Source organism: Pipistrellus hanaki (genome assembly GCF_964339955.1).
Source record: "Pipistrellus hanaki genome assembly, chromosome: 6".
NCBI classification, from domain to species: domain Eukaryota; kingdom Metazoa; phylum Chordata; class Mammalia; order Chiroptera; family Vespertilionidae; genus Pipistrellus; species Pipistrellus hanaki.
Window position 1 is genome coordinate 15,124,347 of NC_140508.1, and position 17,344 is coordinate 15,141,690.

The 17,344-nt window shown below is 48.8% G+C and overlaps 1 protein-coding gene and 2 pseudogenes across 3 annotated transcripts in view; all 3 read left to right on the top strand.

Annotated features, from left to right (window-relative positions):
* Window positions 1-17,344, top strand: part of ACSS1 (acyl-CoA synthetase short chain family member 1) — a 53,503-nt gene that overhangs the window by 18,756 nt on the left and 17,403 nt on the right. The window contains exon 3 of the mRNA XM_084887092.1: window positions 15,473-15,672. Coding sequence (XP_084743218.1) covers window positions 15,473-15,672 — 200 coding nt within the window. The remainder of the gene's footprint in view (window positions 1-15,472; window positions 15,673-17,344) is intronic.
* Window positions 9,704-12,245, top strand: LOC311624688 (FMR1-interacting protein NUFIP2-like; annotated as a pseudogene). The gene is made up of 2 exons: window positions 9,704-9,733; window positions 11,370-12,245. The product of its transcript is annotated as an FMR1-interacting protein NUFIP2-like (transcript).
* LOC311624689 (FMR1-interacting protein NUFIP2-like) lies at window positions 13,010-15,299 on the top strand (annotated as a pseudogene). The gene is made up of 2 exons: window positions 13,010-14,054; window positions 15,296-15,299. The product of its transcript is annotated as an FMR1-interacting protein NUFIP2-like (transcript).

Here is a 17,344-nt window from a genome sequence, read left to right on the forward strand (position 1 = left end):
CCTGGATGTGGAGAGAATGCCATGGCAATTGCTGGCAGGGTGGGTTTGTGCACCCAATTCCAGCTGATGCGTGCGTGGTTGATGGTTGCAGTGTGGGGACTGGGCCTGTACCTGCTCCTTCCTAGGCTGCTTGGGTGGGGCCTGGTCGTCTCAACTCCCAGTGCAAGTAACGAGAACCTCTGAATCCTTCCTTTGTGCACCATGGCTGTTCAAGTTCTGTTCTAACTACTGGGCTCCAGGCTTTACCTGTAACTAAGTGCTTCCACCAGGGTGGGCCAGTCACGGTTTATACTTGTTGTAGGTGCATTGGCTATTTTCCAAAAGGATTGTTTTTCCACCCCCTCACATTACAACACCTATTATTTTTCTAACCCTTATGATTGAATTATGGGTAGTTTTCCAGTCTAATGTTTCACATGAGGAAGTCTTGGTCATGTTAGCAGCTGGTGCAAATGAGGGCAGTTTTGTGGAACTGCAAAAGGGTGTTGCAAGGCCTGGGAGTGCTCTGGAGTGCGGGGAGCTAGTGCCCTGGAACCAGGCTGACCGAGCTGCACAGCCAGCTACAGTGGCCCAGGTGACAGCCTGTCAGGGGTGTACCTGAGAGTATACTCTCTGACCCGGAAGATGGGAGTGGAGCCTGTGGAAGCCCAATTTCAGTGCCTTAAGCCCAGGGACAGGGGTCTATGGCCTGGAACAGAAAGTGACTTGTTATATAAATGTCTAATCATGGTTTTGTACATCTAAAAATAATATATTGTATGTGAACTATAATCAAAAGTAAATTAAAAAAAAAGGGTGGTGACCGGGAGTGGAATAAAAGAGGCATACATTATGTTCCTCTCATTCCTTCCAAGTGAACAGTTTTCTTTTTTTAATATATTTTTATTGATTTTAGAGAGGAAGAGAGAGAGAGAGAGAGAGAGAGAGAGAGAGAGAGAGAGAGAGATCAATAATGAGAGAGGATCTTCAATTGGCTGCCTGCTGCACGCCTCGTACTAGGGATCGAGCCCGCAACCAGGCATATTCCTGACCGAGAACCCAACTTTGACTTCCTGTTCATAGGTCAACACTCAACTACTGAGTCACACCAGCGAGCCAGTTTTCTTTTCTTTTTCTTTTAAAAAAAATATATATATTGATTTTTTTACAGAGAGGAAAGGAGAGGGATAGAGAGCTAGAAATATCGATGAGAGAGAAACATCGATTAGCTGCTTCCCGCACACCCCCTACTGGAGATGTACCCACAACTAAGGTACATGCCCTTGACCAGAATCGAACCTGGGACCTTTCAGTCCGCAGGCCGACACTCTATCCACTGAGCCAAACCAGCCCTGGCTTTTTTCTTTTTTTAACTAATTTTTTTTTTAACCTTTGAGTTACAGTTGACATACAATATTATATTAATTTCAGTTATACAACATAGTGATTAGACATGTATATTACTTATGAGTGATCACTCTGGTAAATCTGGTATCCATCTGACATCATACATAGTCATTGCATATTGACTATATTCTTTATGCTGTACTGTACATCCCAATGACTATTTTGTAACTACCAATTTGTACTTCTCAATGCCTTCACCTTTTTAGTCTTCTCTCTACCCTTTCCTTTCCAGCAGCCATCAAAATGTTCTCTGTATCGCCCTAGCTGGTTTTTGCTCAGTAGTCAGAGCATCGGCCTGAGGACCGGAGGGTTGTGGGTTTGATTCTTGGTCAAGGGCACGTATCTCAGTTGCAGGCTCAATCCCTGGCCCTAGTTGGAGCGTGTGCAGGGGCGCAGACAATCGATGTGTCTCTCTCACATAGATGTTTCCCTCTCTTCCCCCCTTTCTCCCTCCCCTCCACACTCTGTGTCAAAAAAAAAAAAAAAAAAAAAAAAAAAAAATCAATGGAAAAAAATATCCTGGGTTGAGGATTAAAAAAAAGAAGCCCCTTGTCTCAGTCAACCACAGTCTCTGCTGGTTTTACAGCCAGAAGCCCTGGGCTGGGGAGCCTGGGTGGGGCTGGGATGCTTCTATTTTCAGGGGGGACCTCCACAGCTGAGATACCCCTGATTAATTTTTAACTGCCCATTCCACATCTCTGCCCCTCCTACCAGTCTCTATGTGGCTGCTTCCATGTGTTTTTAGTTATAGGGCTTCTGTTCAGCTAGACTTCCAGCAGTTCTCAATGGTAGTTGTTCTGTAGTTTAGTTGTAATTTTGATGTGGTCGTGGGAGGAGGTAAGTATAGCATTTACCTACTTCACCATTTTGACTGGAAGGCCCCCTCCCCCCCCCCAAAAAAAAGAAGCCCTCTGTCTCACTCAACCACAGTCTTTGCTGGTTTTACAGCCAGAACCACTGGACTGATGCCCACTCCACCCCGCCCATGCTTTCCCTTTGGCAGCTGCTTTGCTTTCTGCTTTCCCTCCCTCTTCCTTTTCTGCTGTCTTCAGTCATCACTCCTCCCTTCCTTAGAGTATGCAAATTAACCGCCATCTTTGTTGGGTTAATTTGCATATGGCTCTGATCAACTGTGGGCATAGCGAAGGTATGTTCAATTAGCATTTTCCTCTTTTATTAGTGTAGATTATTAAATGAGTAATTATTAAATAAAGTGAATTAAGTAATTAACAATGATTGTTTCTGTGAAGGAAGACATTGGTTGTAATGGCCTGCAGGGCCAGCCTCAGTGGGGAGTCACAGGCTGTGTTGGGGGTGCTGAGGGCCCACAGGATTGGATCTGTATTATAGGGGCTTCTCTTCCCAAGTCCTGGCTCAGTCTTTCAGGAAGTCATGCTGGTAGCTGGAAATGGAATGTGGTGGGACTATTTGCACTACGATGATTGGCAAATGCTATAAATCGGGGCTTTCTTCCCCGAGAGTGTTGGCTGTTAAACATTTGCTGGCACAGCAGTGGACCGCATGAGTCATTCTTGTCAGCAGTGCTGTGTTTCTCCAGGCTGCGACCCAGAGGCCAGGAAAACAACCTGGGCCAGAGGCAGTCACACTGAGTGTGCCCTCTGGACCCCCACCCACGTGGCTGTGTCAGCCAGAGCAAACCGGCCCTGCTTACTTTCCTTTGGGGGTTCACTTCGAAGGCTCTGTGGATTCCCCTTAAAGCCCGAGAAATAGAGCCACCCCCATCTGTGTCTGGTCTGAAACTTTCTGTGTGAGCCTGGTATCAGACAAAGTGGGGGATCCTCTTCCCCACTGTGTGTTGGCTGGGGGTCGGGGGGGGTGGGTGGGTGGGTAGGTGGGGAGGAGGGACTAGCACTTCTTACAACATTCTGAGAAAAGAATTTTCTGGGACTCGCATGGGAGAACGAGTGATCTTTATTTGTGTGGAATTAAATCCCTGCATTTCCAAAGACCAATATCCCTTAGGTCATCATAGAAGAAGTGTAGCTGGGGTTTCAACAAAGCTAGAAGCAAAGCCATTGTCCAGAGTGTCCTTTGCGTGTGGGAGCCAGGTCCAGCTCAGCATCAGGTTAGCTGCTGTCCATCAGCCCATTGTGTGTGGGCGAATGCAGGCGAACAGGAGCAAGGGAGCCCACAAACATGGAGTCACATGACTTCTAAGAGAGCCAAGAGCACAAGAGAGCAAACTCCTTTGTTGATGGGGTTATATATCCTGAATCTTCACCCCCCTCCCCTCCCCCGGTGTGATCGACAGCAAACACCGTTAGTCCCTCCCAACTTTACTGGGCATACGTCTGTCTTCCTTTTGTCCGGTCTCCTTCCCCCAGGGTTTTGCAGGGAACTTGTCTATGTCTGGCCTTCCCTTTGCTTCTTTCCTGTTGCTAATAACTAGTCGATTATGATGGTATCGAGGCCACTTGCTCTGGTTTGTCGTTGCTGGTTGACCAGTGGACTTGTGTGGAGCAGTAGAGACCCACCAGATGGCATATGGGCGTGCAAACCTGGAGAGGGTCCTGGACAGCATTCTGTGGCATGTTTTCCTGTAACCACAGGGAAAAGTGCATGTCTTTATAAAGTGAAAACCAACATCCTCTCTCATTTTCTGCCCGGGAAAGAGCATCACTTCTGAGGCTTTCCTGGAAGGTAAACAAGCCTGCCGGGCAGGGGTGAATGTCCTGCCAGGACACCAGCTGTTTTCCGGGCCGGGTTCCAGGCCAAGGTCCACAGTGTCTCTTGTCCAGGCTGCCAGCCTGCAGGCGCCCCTGGAGCATGGGAACCTGGCTCCTCCTTCAAGTGATATGAGCGGGCTTTGCTCTAGAAAGGAAAGAACGTCTTTTCAGGGGACAAGACTCTGGTTGAAGGCCAGTTGCTGAGGTCAGAGGGGACATGGGTCCAGCCGGAAATTAGGCATTAATTAGGGAGGAGGACCGAGCTTTTCTGAAGTCTTATGGTTACTTCCATTCCTCAGGCTTGTCCAGAGGCCAGTGCCATGCTAGGCTGTGTCAGAGTAGGAGAGAAAGATGTGCGATGTGGCATTTGACCTGGACACTCCCAGGGAGACAACCCTGGGACACGTGGTCCTGAGTGTGGAACCGAGCACTGAGTTATGAAAGAAAAGGCTGCCCCCACCCCAGTTCTCCTTCCTCCTGATTACAAGAGAAGCTGGATGTAACTGCAGTTAGCAGACTTTTAACACTTCCTGATTTCCGTTTTGAATGGGTCAGCCTCAGGTTCAGAGCCTTTAGTTTATTTTTAAAATAAATTTACATATCCTGGCCAGTGTGGCTAGTGGTTGAGCATCGACCCATGAACCAGGAGGTCACAGTTTGATTCCCGATCAGGGCACATGCCCGGGTTCTGGGCTTGATCCAGGGTAGGGGGCATGCCGGAGGCAGCCGATTAATGATTCTCTCTCATTATTCATGTTTCTATCTTTCTCTCCCTCTCCCTTCCTCTCTGAAATCAATAAAAGCATATTAAAATATAAATTTACATAAAAATACCCCCCTCCCAAGAGATAAACCAAAGAACTTATATACTTATGTGCATAGCCCATGGACCCAGACAATAGGGTAGGGAAGACCTGGGGGTGGGGGGTAGGGACTGGAAGGAGGATATCAAAGGGAGCGGGTATTGGAGATATCTGTAATACTATCTACAATAAAAAATATATTTAAAAAATGCCTCTCCCCCCCCCCTCCCCCCCCACACACAATGTTACATCTATAACAGGGATGACAGATGGCAAAAATCCTGAAGTCAGGCACTTGCCATAGAAAGTGAGCAGTTCTGATGCTGAGGGCTGTACCATAGAGGAACTGGTTGAGACAAGATCCTTGGAGCCAGACCTAACCCTTTCAGTTGAAGAGCTGTGAGAATGCCTCTGTGCCTCATCTGGAAACTGAGGGTGGGGTGATGACAGGCTGTTGTGAGGGTTAAATGGATGTGCAAAGGATTCAGAGCAGCTGGGCACAGGACATGCACTTAATAGCAGTTACTGTTGTCATTCCATGAGCAGGAATTATGATGGGGGTAGGCAGATTGGAGGAAGGTGCTCTGGATAGGAACACGTGGAGGCCAGGGAAGGAGCCAGCCCCCTTGATGCTGAGGAGGCCTGGAGAGGAGGTTTCTTGTGCTTTAGTGGGCGGCAGGTGTGGCTGGAGGAGGTGGGGTTGCTGATGGAGACTTCGGGGTGATGTGGTGGGTGATGGATGGGTGGGGTGCACAGAGCAGGGAGGGGTGGGTCTGCCTTCCCTCCAGCCTCTCAGAATCACAGGCCACAGGCTGAGTGAGTGCTGGGAACCTGCAGACCTGACTGTGGTTGATGGACCCTTTTCAGACCCACCCCCTCTCCAAGGTGAGGACTTCCCAGTAGCCCCTGCCACAGGGACACAGCAGGTGGGCCATGCAGGTGAGGGCTTCACGCATGGCATTCACAAGCTTTCGAGGCTCATTCACTCTGAGTCAGTGAATAACACAGATACAGCACTTGCTCATACACAGAACCAAACGGGCATTTTCATCCCCCCTCCTGAGGACAGGCACTGGAGGTGCCCACCTTCTATGAAGGAGGCACTGATTTTCACTGCAGGTCTTTTTCTGCCACTCTCTGCGATAATTGTGCCTGGGACCTCATATTTGATCCCTGTCTTCAGTCGGTTCCAGCTGCTATAACAAAGCACCACAGCCTGGGGCCCTGTAAGTAGGAGAAACAGTAGTGGAGCCTGGAAGTCCACATTCAGGTGCCAGCCCGGTGACATTCTGAGGTTCTCCTGAATCACAGCCAGCATCTTCTCACTGCGTCCTTGCATGGTGGAAGGGGCAGGGGAGCTCTGGGGGACCTCTTTTATGGGGGCACTAATCCCACTCCTGAGGGTTCCACCTTCATGCCTAATCGCCTCCCAAAGGCTCCTCCTCCTGGTACCATCATCTTTGGGGGCTAAGGTTTCCACATGTAAATTTGGGGGGACACAGCAGTTCAGAAACACAGCCATCCTCACAATCCCTCTGGAAGTGGGCCTTATCCTGAGGCCATTCGGTAGATAAGACAGCCAAGGCTCTAGGGGTATGGGGAGCTGGAGTGGGGACCCCATCTCTGGTCAGATGTTGTTTGGCCTGAGAGATAAACTCTGAGTCTAGTACTTTCTACAGAGCACGGCCAAGCCTCAAGGAAAATACATTTATTTCTTGTAAGAAATTTAGAAAACAGGTTGCTCTCATGATCCCCAATTCACTGGCTGACCCGGCATCACCAGTGGCTGTTTAGATCTTGGCTCCTGTGAAGCCTAAGTGTGTCTGGGGCCTTCCTTGGAAAATAGCAGCTTTGGGAGCTTTTCGTATTTAAGTGTGGCGACTGCTTTATATTTCACTGCAACTGTTGTGTGAGGAATTTGGTACTGGGTTTATGAGCCCATCAGGCTGAATTTCCCAAGCCTCTTCCAGTCTCTCACGGAGCAAACAGCAGAGGGAGCAGATCCCATCACCATTACACCAGGTTTAGTGGCCACAGCAATGTTGGATCTGAGGAGTCTGCAGCAGGCAGGGAGTTCTGAGGGGCCATACATGAGCCACCTCCATGCCCTGCCTGGCCTTCATGTCCTCCCTGTGTGCATTAGGTCCTTCCTCTGTGTTCTGCTTCCCCAAGCCAGTCCCTTCTTCTCTCACCACTGCTGTCTTTCAGAAATGGTTTGCTGACGAGAATAGCAAATTCTAGAGAAGTGTCCCAGGGGAAGATGAGCGTTCTTTCAATTGTTTGCCTCTAGACCACGGAGTTAACCCTGCCCCTGTAAGCAGTCGGCTTAGAGAAGAGAAGTAACTGCCCATGAAGTGTTTTGTGTCTGCCACAGGCCTTCTACTCCCATATCAACACAATGACCTGGGTTTAAGTCTCTCATTGGCAGGAGGAAATGAAAAGTAGGTGTGAGCTGGTTTATTGGTGGTGGTGGTCCTTTCTATTTGCTCTCTGAAAGGGGCAGGATATTTACCGGCCAGTGTGACACTGAGGTGATGGCAAACCTCACCCGCCTGTTCTCGGTTCAGAAGGTGGAAGGCACCTGCAGGTGGACAGTGGTCATGGCTAGAGAACAAACTCAAGTGACCCTGGGCCTGCCAGGCTCTTGTCGTTTCAGGCTTACCTGCTGTTCCCATTAATTCAACAAATATCTATAGAGTATCCTGAGTGAGCTAGGCTCAGTTCCAGACACTGGGAAGGAGGCGATAAATCCCCAGTCTCTGCCTGAGTCGATTGTACTCAGTGGGTACACATCAGAGGTAAGTCAGATAGCAGGTGTTTATTTAATGACCACTAAGAGCCAGAGTAATTTTAGAAAGTGAGCGAATCACGCATTCCCCTTAAATACACGATCACACACATGGCTTATCCTACTTCCCTGGGGTGTCATCAGGAAAGAACTAGGAAGGAAAGATACTTCCAAATAGTAACCATGAAAAAAAAAAAAAAGCTTTATTTAAAAACAGATAAATGGATGCCGGTGTATTTCTTTCTCTTTCTTCTGAACTCCACTTCAGTGTGTCTTGCTTTGGCCTGAGCTGGACCCGAGGTGCCGTTATAACACCTGAGCTGGGGTGGGTATCATACTGGTTACAAATACTTGAGTCAAACAATGTCTTTAGGATAGGATGTTATTCCCAGTTGATGCTTAAGAGTTAGCTACTAGTGTACAAGGTCTTCTTCCTTCCCCACAAGGCCAGTCAGCATTTTACTGGTTTTAAGCACCGTGCACACAAGGCCACATTTGGGTATTTGGTGACATTATTTGTATATGCCCAGGTTGAGTGCTTAGCCCCGAGAAGTCTACATGGCAGACAAGTTTAGATATCTTGCTCAGTACCTGGATAATGTGTCATATTTCTCTTTGCACTTGAAAACATAACTTTAAATCATTTTAGTGAGATCATTTCTCGGAAAGTGTGCATAACCATCCTTGGAAAGAGACCATGGAGGCAGCCAGTGGTTCCTGGAGCAGCCCAAAGCTCTGGTCACTGAGGCGGTTACCCTTCTGCTACAGAAGCAGTAGCATTTCAGTTTGTGGAAGTTTTTGAGAAGGCATGAGTATCCAAAAACATGCGTTTGAACAATCTTTGAGCACTTGGAACAACAAGATCATTTTAATAACATTTATTTTTTAATGTTTTGAAGACTTAGGTTCGCTCACCATATTTTCCAATGGCCCATCCCAATGCTTCATGTGGGAAGCAACCAGTGGATGTGTCTTTCTCATATTGATGTTTCTCTCTTCTCTCCCCCCTTCCACTCTCTCTGAAGATCAATGAAAAAAATATTCTCAGTGAGGATTAACAAAACAAAACAAAACAAGCCCTAACTGATTTGGCTCAGTGGATAGAGCAGTCAGCCTGTGGACTGAAAGGTCCCAGGTTTGATTCTGGTCAAGGGCATGTACCTTGATTGTGGGCACAGCCCCAGTGGGAGGTGTGCAGGAGGCAGCTCATCGATGTTTCTCTCTCATCGATGTTTCTAACTCTCTATCCCTCTCCCTTACTCTCTGTTAAAAAAAAAAAATCAATAAAATATATTTAAAAACAAAATAAAAAAAGAATGCTACAACGAGATTTCAAAACCTGGGGAGGCTGCACCTTCTGACCTTGAGTTTATGGCTTTGGCAGAGTGGATAGGAAGGGGAGTGAGCTTAGAGATATACCCGGATCAAATCCTTGATCAGAAATTTCTCCTCTGGATGCAGCAGGACTGTGCCTCTCCCTCAGGCCCGGCTCCAGCTCCAGCCCCTGGGCACAGGTTGAGTCCCCTTGATTCTCCATGGGACACAAGAGTTGCCTGTGGGTGGTCTCCAGGCCCTCCCCCAGGACTATGGGTCAGCTGCCCAGCTGTGACAGCCAGGCGCCACGTGCCCCTCTAGGGAGCGTTCACTCCTTCCTTTCCCCTTTGCTGCCTTGCTCCTCCTCCCTACAGCCAGGCTTTCCATAGGCTCTCCCTGCTGCCTCAGCGGTGTGTCACCACACTGAGATGGTACTGCGCGTCACACGCTCGTGCATGTACCTTCATTTCCCCAGTCAGACTCTGCTCTTGGAGGAAACATCGCTTCTCATTTTCTTGTCTGATGCCCCACCAGCCCCATGATTCCTAGAAAGGAGTTATTAGCATCTTGGCAGTTCACTAAACTGAGTTGGCTGATCTTAGTCATTCTAGAACACGAGTTCACACAAAGATATCTGATGGGAAAGATAATACCTACTGAAGGTTTGGCAGGGTCCCAGGTGGGTGATCCTCGTCATTAATGCTTGTGACAGGTACACAAGGCGGATGGCGCCTGCTGCGTCTCAGTTGAGAAAGGTAAGCTCCCGTGCTTGTGCAGTTGCTATAGAAACTAACGCAGGCTTCTCTGTTGGAACAGTTCACATTTGTTTCTTTCTTTTTTCTTTTTTCTTTTTTTTTTTTTAAAATATATTTTATTGATTTTTCACAGATAGGAAGAGAGAGGGATAGAGAGTTAGAAACATCGATGAGAGAGAATCATCGATCATCTGCCTCTTGCACACCCCTTACTGGGGATGTGCCCGCAACCAAGGTACATGGCCTCAACCGGAATCGAACCCGGGACCTTTCAGTCTGCAGACCGACGCTCTATCCACTGAGCCAAACCGGTCCCGGCCACATTTGTTTCTTGACTGCAAACTGCTGCCTCTGGTCTGCAGGATGACTGGATCTCAGCACCATTGATCTGCCACTCACACTCGGGCTCCATCTCCCTCGAGCACTGCCCAGAGCTATGGCCATGGCCCCTGCCCTGAACCTGAGGTTACTCTCCGTGTCATTGGCCATAGTTGTCACTTCAGCACTGTTGCAGGCCATCCCAGCCTCCTCCCCTAGATGTAGTCGGCGTGTCTCTGGCCCCTGGATTCTGGCGACTTCAGGGTTGGGAGATGTTGGGGTTCTCTTTCTTACATCATAACATTTGGCAAGTGGTGGGTGGGGTGCTAGTGAAAGGTAGCTTGGTCCTCCTTCCGCAAGCTTTAAGGAGAAAAGATGAAATCTCACAGAGGCGTGCTGGAGCCGCCTGGGCAGGAGTAGCTGGCGGTGGTGGCAGGAGGGCGCTTGGGATCTGGTTCTCATCTGGTTTCCTGTATGATGGCTGTGGGAAGAAGCAGAAGCCCCTGGAGGTCCCTGCCCGTGGTGGGGACCTTTCCTTTTCCTTCTGCTGTAGTTTCCTGCGCAGCCTCTTGTTTAGTTTTACCCTTCTCTGTAGCCCTTTCCTCGATGGCCCTTTGAGCGGAGGGGAGCTATGACAATGTTTGTAGGGCCCTTGCAGAAAGAACTTGGAGGAGAGTCTGACCTCTGGCCCACTGCTGCCGTGGAGGCTGCCGCTGCCCCCCTCGAGGCCTCTCAGAGCACCACAGAGGGCAAAGGTGTGGTCCTGCCCCAACCAGAGAGAGTGTCACCAAACCCTTGTCAGTGAGAGACCCCACAGTAGGGCCCTTCTGCCCAATGTTGCTCACAGAGGAAGAATCAGACTGTGTTCAGTAAAGCAGAGCAGAGGCTTTATTCTTCGATCGAGGCACAGAGAAGGGCAAGCTTATGCTCTGACACCTTCTCTCCGACTTGAAGAGATTAGGAGAGTCTGGAAGGGTTGGTGGTAGGTAGGTGGGTTTAGGCCGGGGTGAGGATTTCTGAGAAAAGGGCGGAGAGAGCTAGGAATTGCAGGGGAGTAGGCACAACTTCTAAACAGGCTGGGAACATGCCTGGCCATATGTCACCTCTCATTCCTGTTAAGTCTCCACACTTGGCATGAGTTTTAGCATGCTAATGAAGGGGAGATTGTCAAAAGGTCACACAGGGCGGGGGTGCCAGTGCCATCTTGGATCTTTCCCGTGCACACCAGTTTCTTCTCTGTGGTCTTGGGCCTTTTATCTGGTTCTTTCCTGTAGGCTTAGTTTCTCCTGGAATTTCTACCCTTTCCTGACTTGGTCAGTCAGCTCTTACTAGGGATTATGTTGGAGAATCAGAGAAAATAAGAAAGGCAGCAGCCCACAGCCTCAGCAAGGAGTCCCAGCCACAACCTCAACACCATCACAGCCACTACCATCTGCCCAATAGCAGCAGCAGTGGCTGTACCACCACCAGCATGGTTATTATTTCTGCAGCCACAGCCACAACCACCATCACCTCCACCTTCACCTGCAGCCTCACTAATGCCTGCAGCATGGAGCTGAGCTGCCCCAATGCCCAGCTGAAGCAGCTGGAACATGAGCAGGAACACGCCCTGTAGCTGCACCAGGAAACACCAAAGAGGAATACAGGCTGTGGTGAACCAAATGGTAATGCTGGAGAAAGAGAGATATCTTTAAAGAAGCTGGGTTCTGATGAACCCAGCAACCCTAGTGTCAGGGTCCTTAGTGGTGACCAGCAAGTTGTAGAAACTAATCTGAAGCAGACAGCAAAAACCAGCACCTTCTTGAAAGCAGGAATTAAAACCAGGAATTTTATTCAGAAAAACAATATAGACAAAAAAGAATGGAAAGACTTGTGAAAAGAAATCTGAAGAGAACCGCTCTGTAGATAAGAGTAATCTTGTAGTAATTCCAAATGGTGTTGTAACAAATAATTCCAACTGTATTACTAATGATTATATGATAATGGTGGTAGTGGATCTGAGAGTGGATATACCGTTCCTAACAAAAGGAAAGCTAGGCACAATAGTGCCAAGGATTGTGAAAAACTTAATTTACTAGAGACCCAGTGCACAAAATTATTCATGGGTAGTGTCCCTAGGTCTGGCGGGCCATCAGGGCCGATAGGGGCCTTCCTTCATTTGGCACCACCCCCTGATGGTCAGCACATGCCATAGTGAGTGAGCGATCGATCCCCTGAGGGGACACTTTGCATATTAGGCATCCTATCTAATGAAAGAGTAATATGCAAATTGAAAGGGGAGATTGTCAAAAGGTCACACAGGGCGGGGGTGCCAGTGCCATCTTGGATCTTTCCCGTGCACACCAGTTTCTTCTCTGTGGTCTTGGGCCTTTTATCTGGTTCTTTCCTGTAGGCTTAGTTTCTCCTGGAATTTCTACCCTTTCCTGACTTGGTCAGTCAGCTCTTACTAGGGATTATGTTGGAGAATCAGAGAAAATAAGAAAGGCAGCAGCCCACAGCCTAGTACTCCAACACACAAGATGGCCGCACCCATGTGGTAAAAAAATGGCTGCCCCCATGTGGACATAAGATGGCCAGCAGGGGAGGGCAGTTGTGGGGGGACTGGACCTGTAGGGGAGGGCAGTTGGGGGGAACCAGGCCAGCAGGGGAGAGCAGTTAGGGGAGACTAGGCCTGCAGGGGAGGACAGTTAGGAGGAACCAGGCCAGCAGGGGAGAGCAGTTAGGGGAGACTAGGCCTGCAGGGGAGGACAGTTAGGAGGAACAAGCCTGCAGGGGAGGGCAGTTGGAGGAAACCATGCCTGCAGGGGAGGGAAGTTGGGGGTGACCAGGCCTGCAGGAGAGGACCATTAGAGGCAGCCAGGCCTGTAGGGGAGGGCAGTTAGGAGGGACCAGACTAGCAAGGGAGGGCAGTTTGGGGTGACCAGGCCTGCAGGGAAGGACAGTTAGGGGTAACAAAATAATGCAACAGAGACCAGTGTCTCAACCTTAAAACAGGGACTTGAAACTCTCAATCCTGACTACAGTGAGCAAGAGGGAAATCGAATAGATGGTTTGAAGCCCATCTTGAAATATGAAACTGGGCCTGGAGGAACAAGTCGAGGAAAACCTGCTGTGGATGATATGCTGCAGAAAAACGGATATTAAACCTGGTGTGAGCAGAAAAAGTTTGCTGATTGGCTCAGAGGAAAGCATGCTTCTGCTGTTGCCTCCAAAGAGGACTCCTGGGCCCTATTTAAACCTCCCCAGTTTTTCCAGTGGACAACAGCCATGCTAAAATAGTGCCTAAAATAAGTTATGCAAGTAAAATGAAGGAAAACCTCAACAAAAATGTACAGAACTCTTCTGTGTCACCATCTTCATCTTCATCCTCTTCATCCTCTACTAGGAAAACTCAGATTCTGTCTTCAAGTCAGTTATCCCAGCTCCCTGTTATCCCAGCGCTGAAATCTGTTACTTTGGCCAATTTTTCTAATAGCTCTGTTTTAGCAGGGACTGATGAAGTGTGTATTCTCCAGGGCTTCAGCCACTGCTAACTACTGTTGCTAATATGCTAACACCCATCTCTTCTGGGACTGATTCAGTTCTTCAAGACACAAGTCTAATTTCAGCAGCTGTTGAATAAATTAAGTCTAGCCTTTTTTATCTACCCTTCAGATATGCAAACTGTGCTGTGGATCTACCCTCTCAGACAGACCAGCATGACCTGAGGGCTATATTCCAGGATCAATGGGGTTTATCACTTACACATGAGCCCAGTGCCGGCCCTGAGACTGTTACTGGAAAGTCATTAGATCATCAGTGATAGAGCTGAGGTGGCAAGAGGAATGTCCTCCACTTTGGTTTCACGGGGTGCTGAAGGAACCCCCTCAGGAACTGAGCATCCTGTTTCCCAAGGCTTCCGAGCTGGAAAGGTGGACTAGTTCTCAGGTGTGGGTAGCATTCTAAAATCCGGGACCACTAGTGAGTGTGGAGCTTAATCCTTGGAACCCAGTCATATAGATGAGTATGGGAAACAGTGTTTTTTCTTATATTATCATTTGTTGAAATATTTTCCATGCCGACAACTATAAACTTACTTTTGCCTCATCCTGTATGTATGTATGTATGTATGCATGTGTATGTGTATGTGTATGTATATACACACTGCTGCTTTTCTCCCATTTCCTGCTCTACTCCAGAAAAGTGGGAAGTCTATGATTGCCATAGACTCTGATTGGGCTGGTTTAGGTCATGTGCTAACCCCTAAACCAATCAGTTTGGTCAAGGAGGTACAGGGTTCTGATTGGCAGGCTGAGCCTCACAATAAGCATGGGAATGGAGGGTGGGGTCACATGTGGGAGGGGAGAGGTGTGGGCTAGTGGGCTCCTAGCATAGTCCCCATCCTGCTGCACCCACTTAGCACTTAGCATGAGGAGAAATGGGGTGCTCTTACTACCCACCAACACTCCTTCGAGGCTGTGTGGAGGGTTACTGTCCTACCTTCCCTTCTGACTCACTGTGGGTTTACAGAGTTGGGGTCTGCTGTATGAGTTTGGGTTGGGACCTTGCCTGGCAAGAGCCTTCCTTGATGCCATGAACTGTGTTGATTAAAAAGATGGGGTCTTGCATTTTCCCACTGCCTCACTTATGAAGTCTAAATTTTGGAGGTGAATGTTTTAAGAAGACTCAGCAATATGATGATCTAGGCTTTGGATCCTTACAGTCTTTGAGAATCTATGCCCTACATGGACCCAAGGACAGTCATTTTACCTCAGTAGTGTGAAAATAAATCTTTGTCAATACTAGTTTACAAAGTTAAAAACATTCTTTTCTAAAAAAAAAAAAAACGACCTCACCATGCAATAAGTATTTGATTGTTTGCTATCCTCTCCAATGTTTCCCAAACGTTTGACATATATGTACCCATTCTATAATTTTCATAATGCTGAGTACCCCTCGTACTCATGAGAATGTAGAATTAGGCGCAGCTAAGCACGGTGCTGTGCATATCCCCACCAAACTCCGGTGCAACACGTACCCCCACCAAACTCTTCCCATAACCCTAAGGGTATGCATACCACACTTTGGGAAACACTGTGCTAAGCCAGTGATTCTCAACTTTCCTAATGTCGTGACCCTTTAATACAATTCCTCATGTTGTGGTGGCCCCCAACCATAAAATTATTTTCGTTGCTACTTCATAACTGTAATTTTGCTACTGTTGTGAATCATAATGTAAATATCTGTGTTTTCCGATGGTCTTAGGTGACCCCTGTGAAAGGGTCGTTCCACCCCCAAAGGGGTCATGACCCACAGGTTGAGAATCGCTGCTCTAGGCACTGGCTGTATGTGTATAAAGTACTTGCAGAATGATTCCACTCCAAATCTTCTGAGTTTTGGGCCTCTTCCTTCTCTGATGGCCTTCTCTTCTCTGTGCCACAGGGAACTGTTGGAGACCACATGCCGCATAGCCAACACATTGAAGAGGCATGGGGTCCGTCGAGGGGACCGTGTGGCCATCTACATGCCTGTGTCCCCACAAGTTGTGGCTGCAATGCTTGCCTGTGCCAGGATTGGCGCCGTCCACAATGTCGTCTTTGCTGGCTTCAGCGCAGAGTCCTTGGCTGGGAGGATCAATGATGGTAAGCATGTGGGCAGGGGGAGGGAGCGAGGGAGGAGCCCAGAGCCCCCTGGCCCTTGTTCCTTGGACTTAGAGACAGGCATTCATAAAAGTCACACAAGACAATTGACAGACACTACCGCTCCATGAGCATTTGTTCTAGGAGCTGAGATCCAGGTGTGGTGGGTTTAGCCAGGGGAGGAAGGGAGGGAAGGTTCCAGGTGGAGGGAACAGCGTAGGTACCAGCTGAATGGTGAGAGGAGCAGTGTGCCTGAGGACCTGGAGTGAGCTGGTGTCACTCCAGAAGAGCAGTGATGAGGCTGGGGATTTACAGGTGAGGTCTCACAGGTCAATAGCTGGAAGCCTTCCAATGGGAAGTATGATGAAGGACCATCTCTGGAGGCCTAGAGTCAGGTATGAGAGCGTGTGATGAATCTTTAAGGCTTTTGTCCGCAGGTGGCTCAGAATTTCCTGGACAGTGTGCAGAGCAATAGCATCTCCTTCCTTTTTTTGGTGTCAGAGTCCAGTGTTTGCCTGGTGCCCCATGTCCATGCAGTCTGTACCCTGCTCCAGTGAGATTTTAGAGAGAGAGAGTCCTTGAGCTGGCTCCCCAAGGACGGTGCCAAGTTCAGGGGGCCATTGGAGTTCTTACATTTTCATAACCATTTTAGGATTAACATTTTCGTTTCTGCATTCCCTACGCCACCCAGACTTCACTGCACATGCGCCCACCTTCCCCTTTGTTGGGCCCCTTCCCCCAGTGATCTGCAGGGGATGGACTGGTGAGCAGCTGGACCGGGGAGTGTAAAGTTGCAGCTCCCTAGTGAAGCTGCCCAGGTGACCATGCTTCCGGTGTCTGGCCTCCATGTTGCTTTCTTTCTACTTTAACTTTAGCCAGCTGATTATGACAGTAACACCCTGACACCTTGATTTTGACCTTCAGACTCTTAGGACAGAACCCTGTGCAGCTCACCTGGACTATAGAACTGGGAGCTAAAAAATCAGTGCTTGTGCCACTAAGTTTATAGTAATTGGATATGGGAACTATAGAAAACTAATACAGATGCTGATACCTGCTCATAACACAAAAAGGTAAATTGAATCCTCTCAAAGTGTCAGGCTGATCCTGCCCGGGCCCCTGTGCTGTGCACTCACCCAGGACCTGTTGCCCAGCTACGGGAAACCTCAAGGCGACATGTGCTCCCCACACACCTCCTAGGGACCAAACCTGTGCACACAGGCTCCCGCCCTGCACCCAAGTAGAGGCTTTGGACAAATGAGCTCCAGGACTGGGGCATGGGCCATGGGAGGCTGGGGAGGAGCTAAAACCCACATCACAGGATTGTAGCATGTTGGATGGGACAGGCCCATGTTTTCTCTTGGGGTGGTGGTGGTGCAGGGGAGAGCGCTTATTTGAGAAGAATCCGTCTGAACCTTCTGGGTCTTCTCCCTTCTTTTCCTGAAGGGAGCTCACCTGGACCAGTCCCAGCTTTGGGGGACGTGGGCTTGGAGAGTCCCTGACAGGTTCTATCCAACAGAATTTGTTTACACAAGGTGACTGATTGTGAAGTTCCAAAGAAGAGCGATGAGTCAGGATTTCTGATCCCTGTATAGAACCTGCTGAGTCATCCAGCTGCAAAGGCCTGTGTAGAGATTTCTCAGGCAGCCCTCAAGGCTCTGTCATGTCTAGGGCT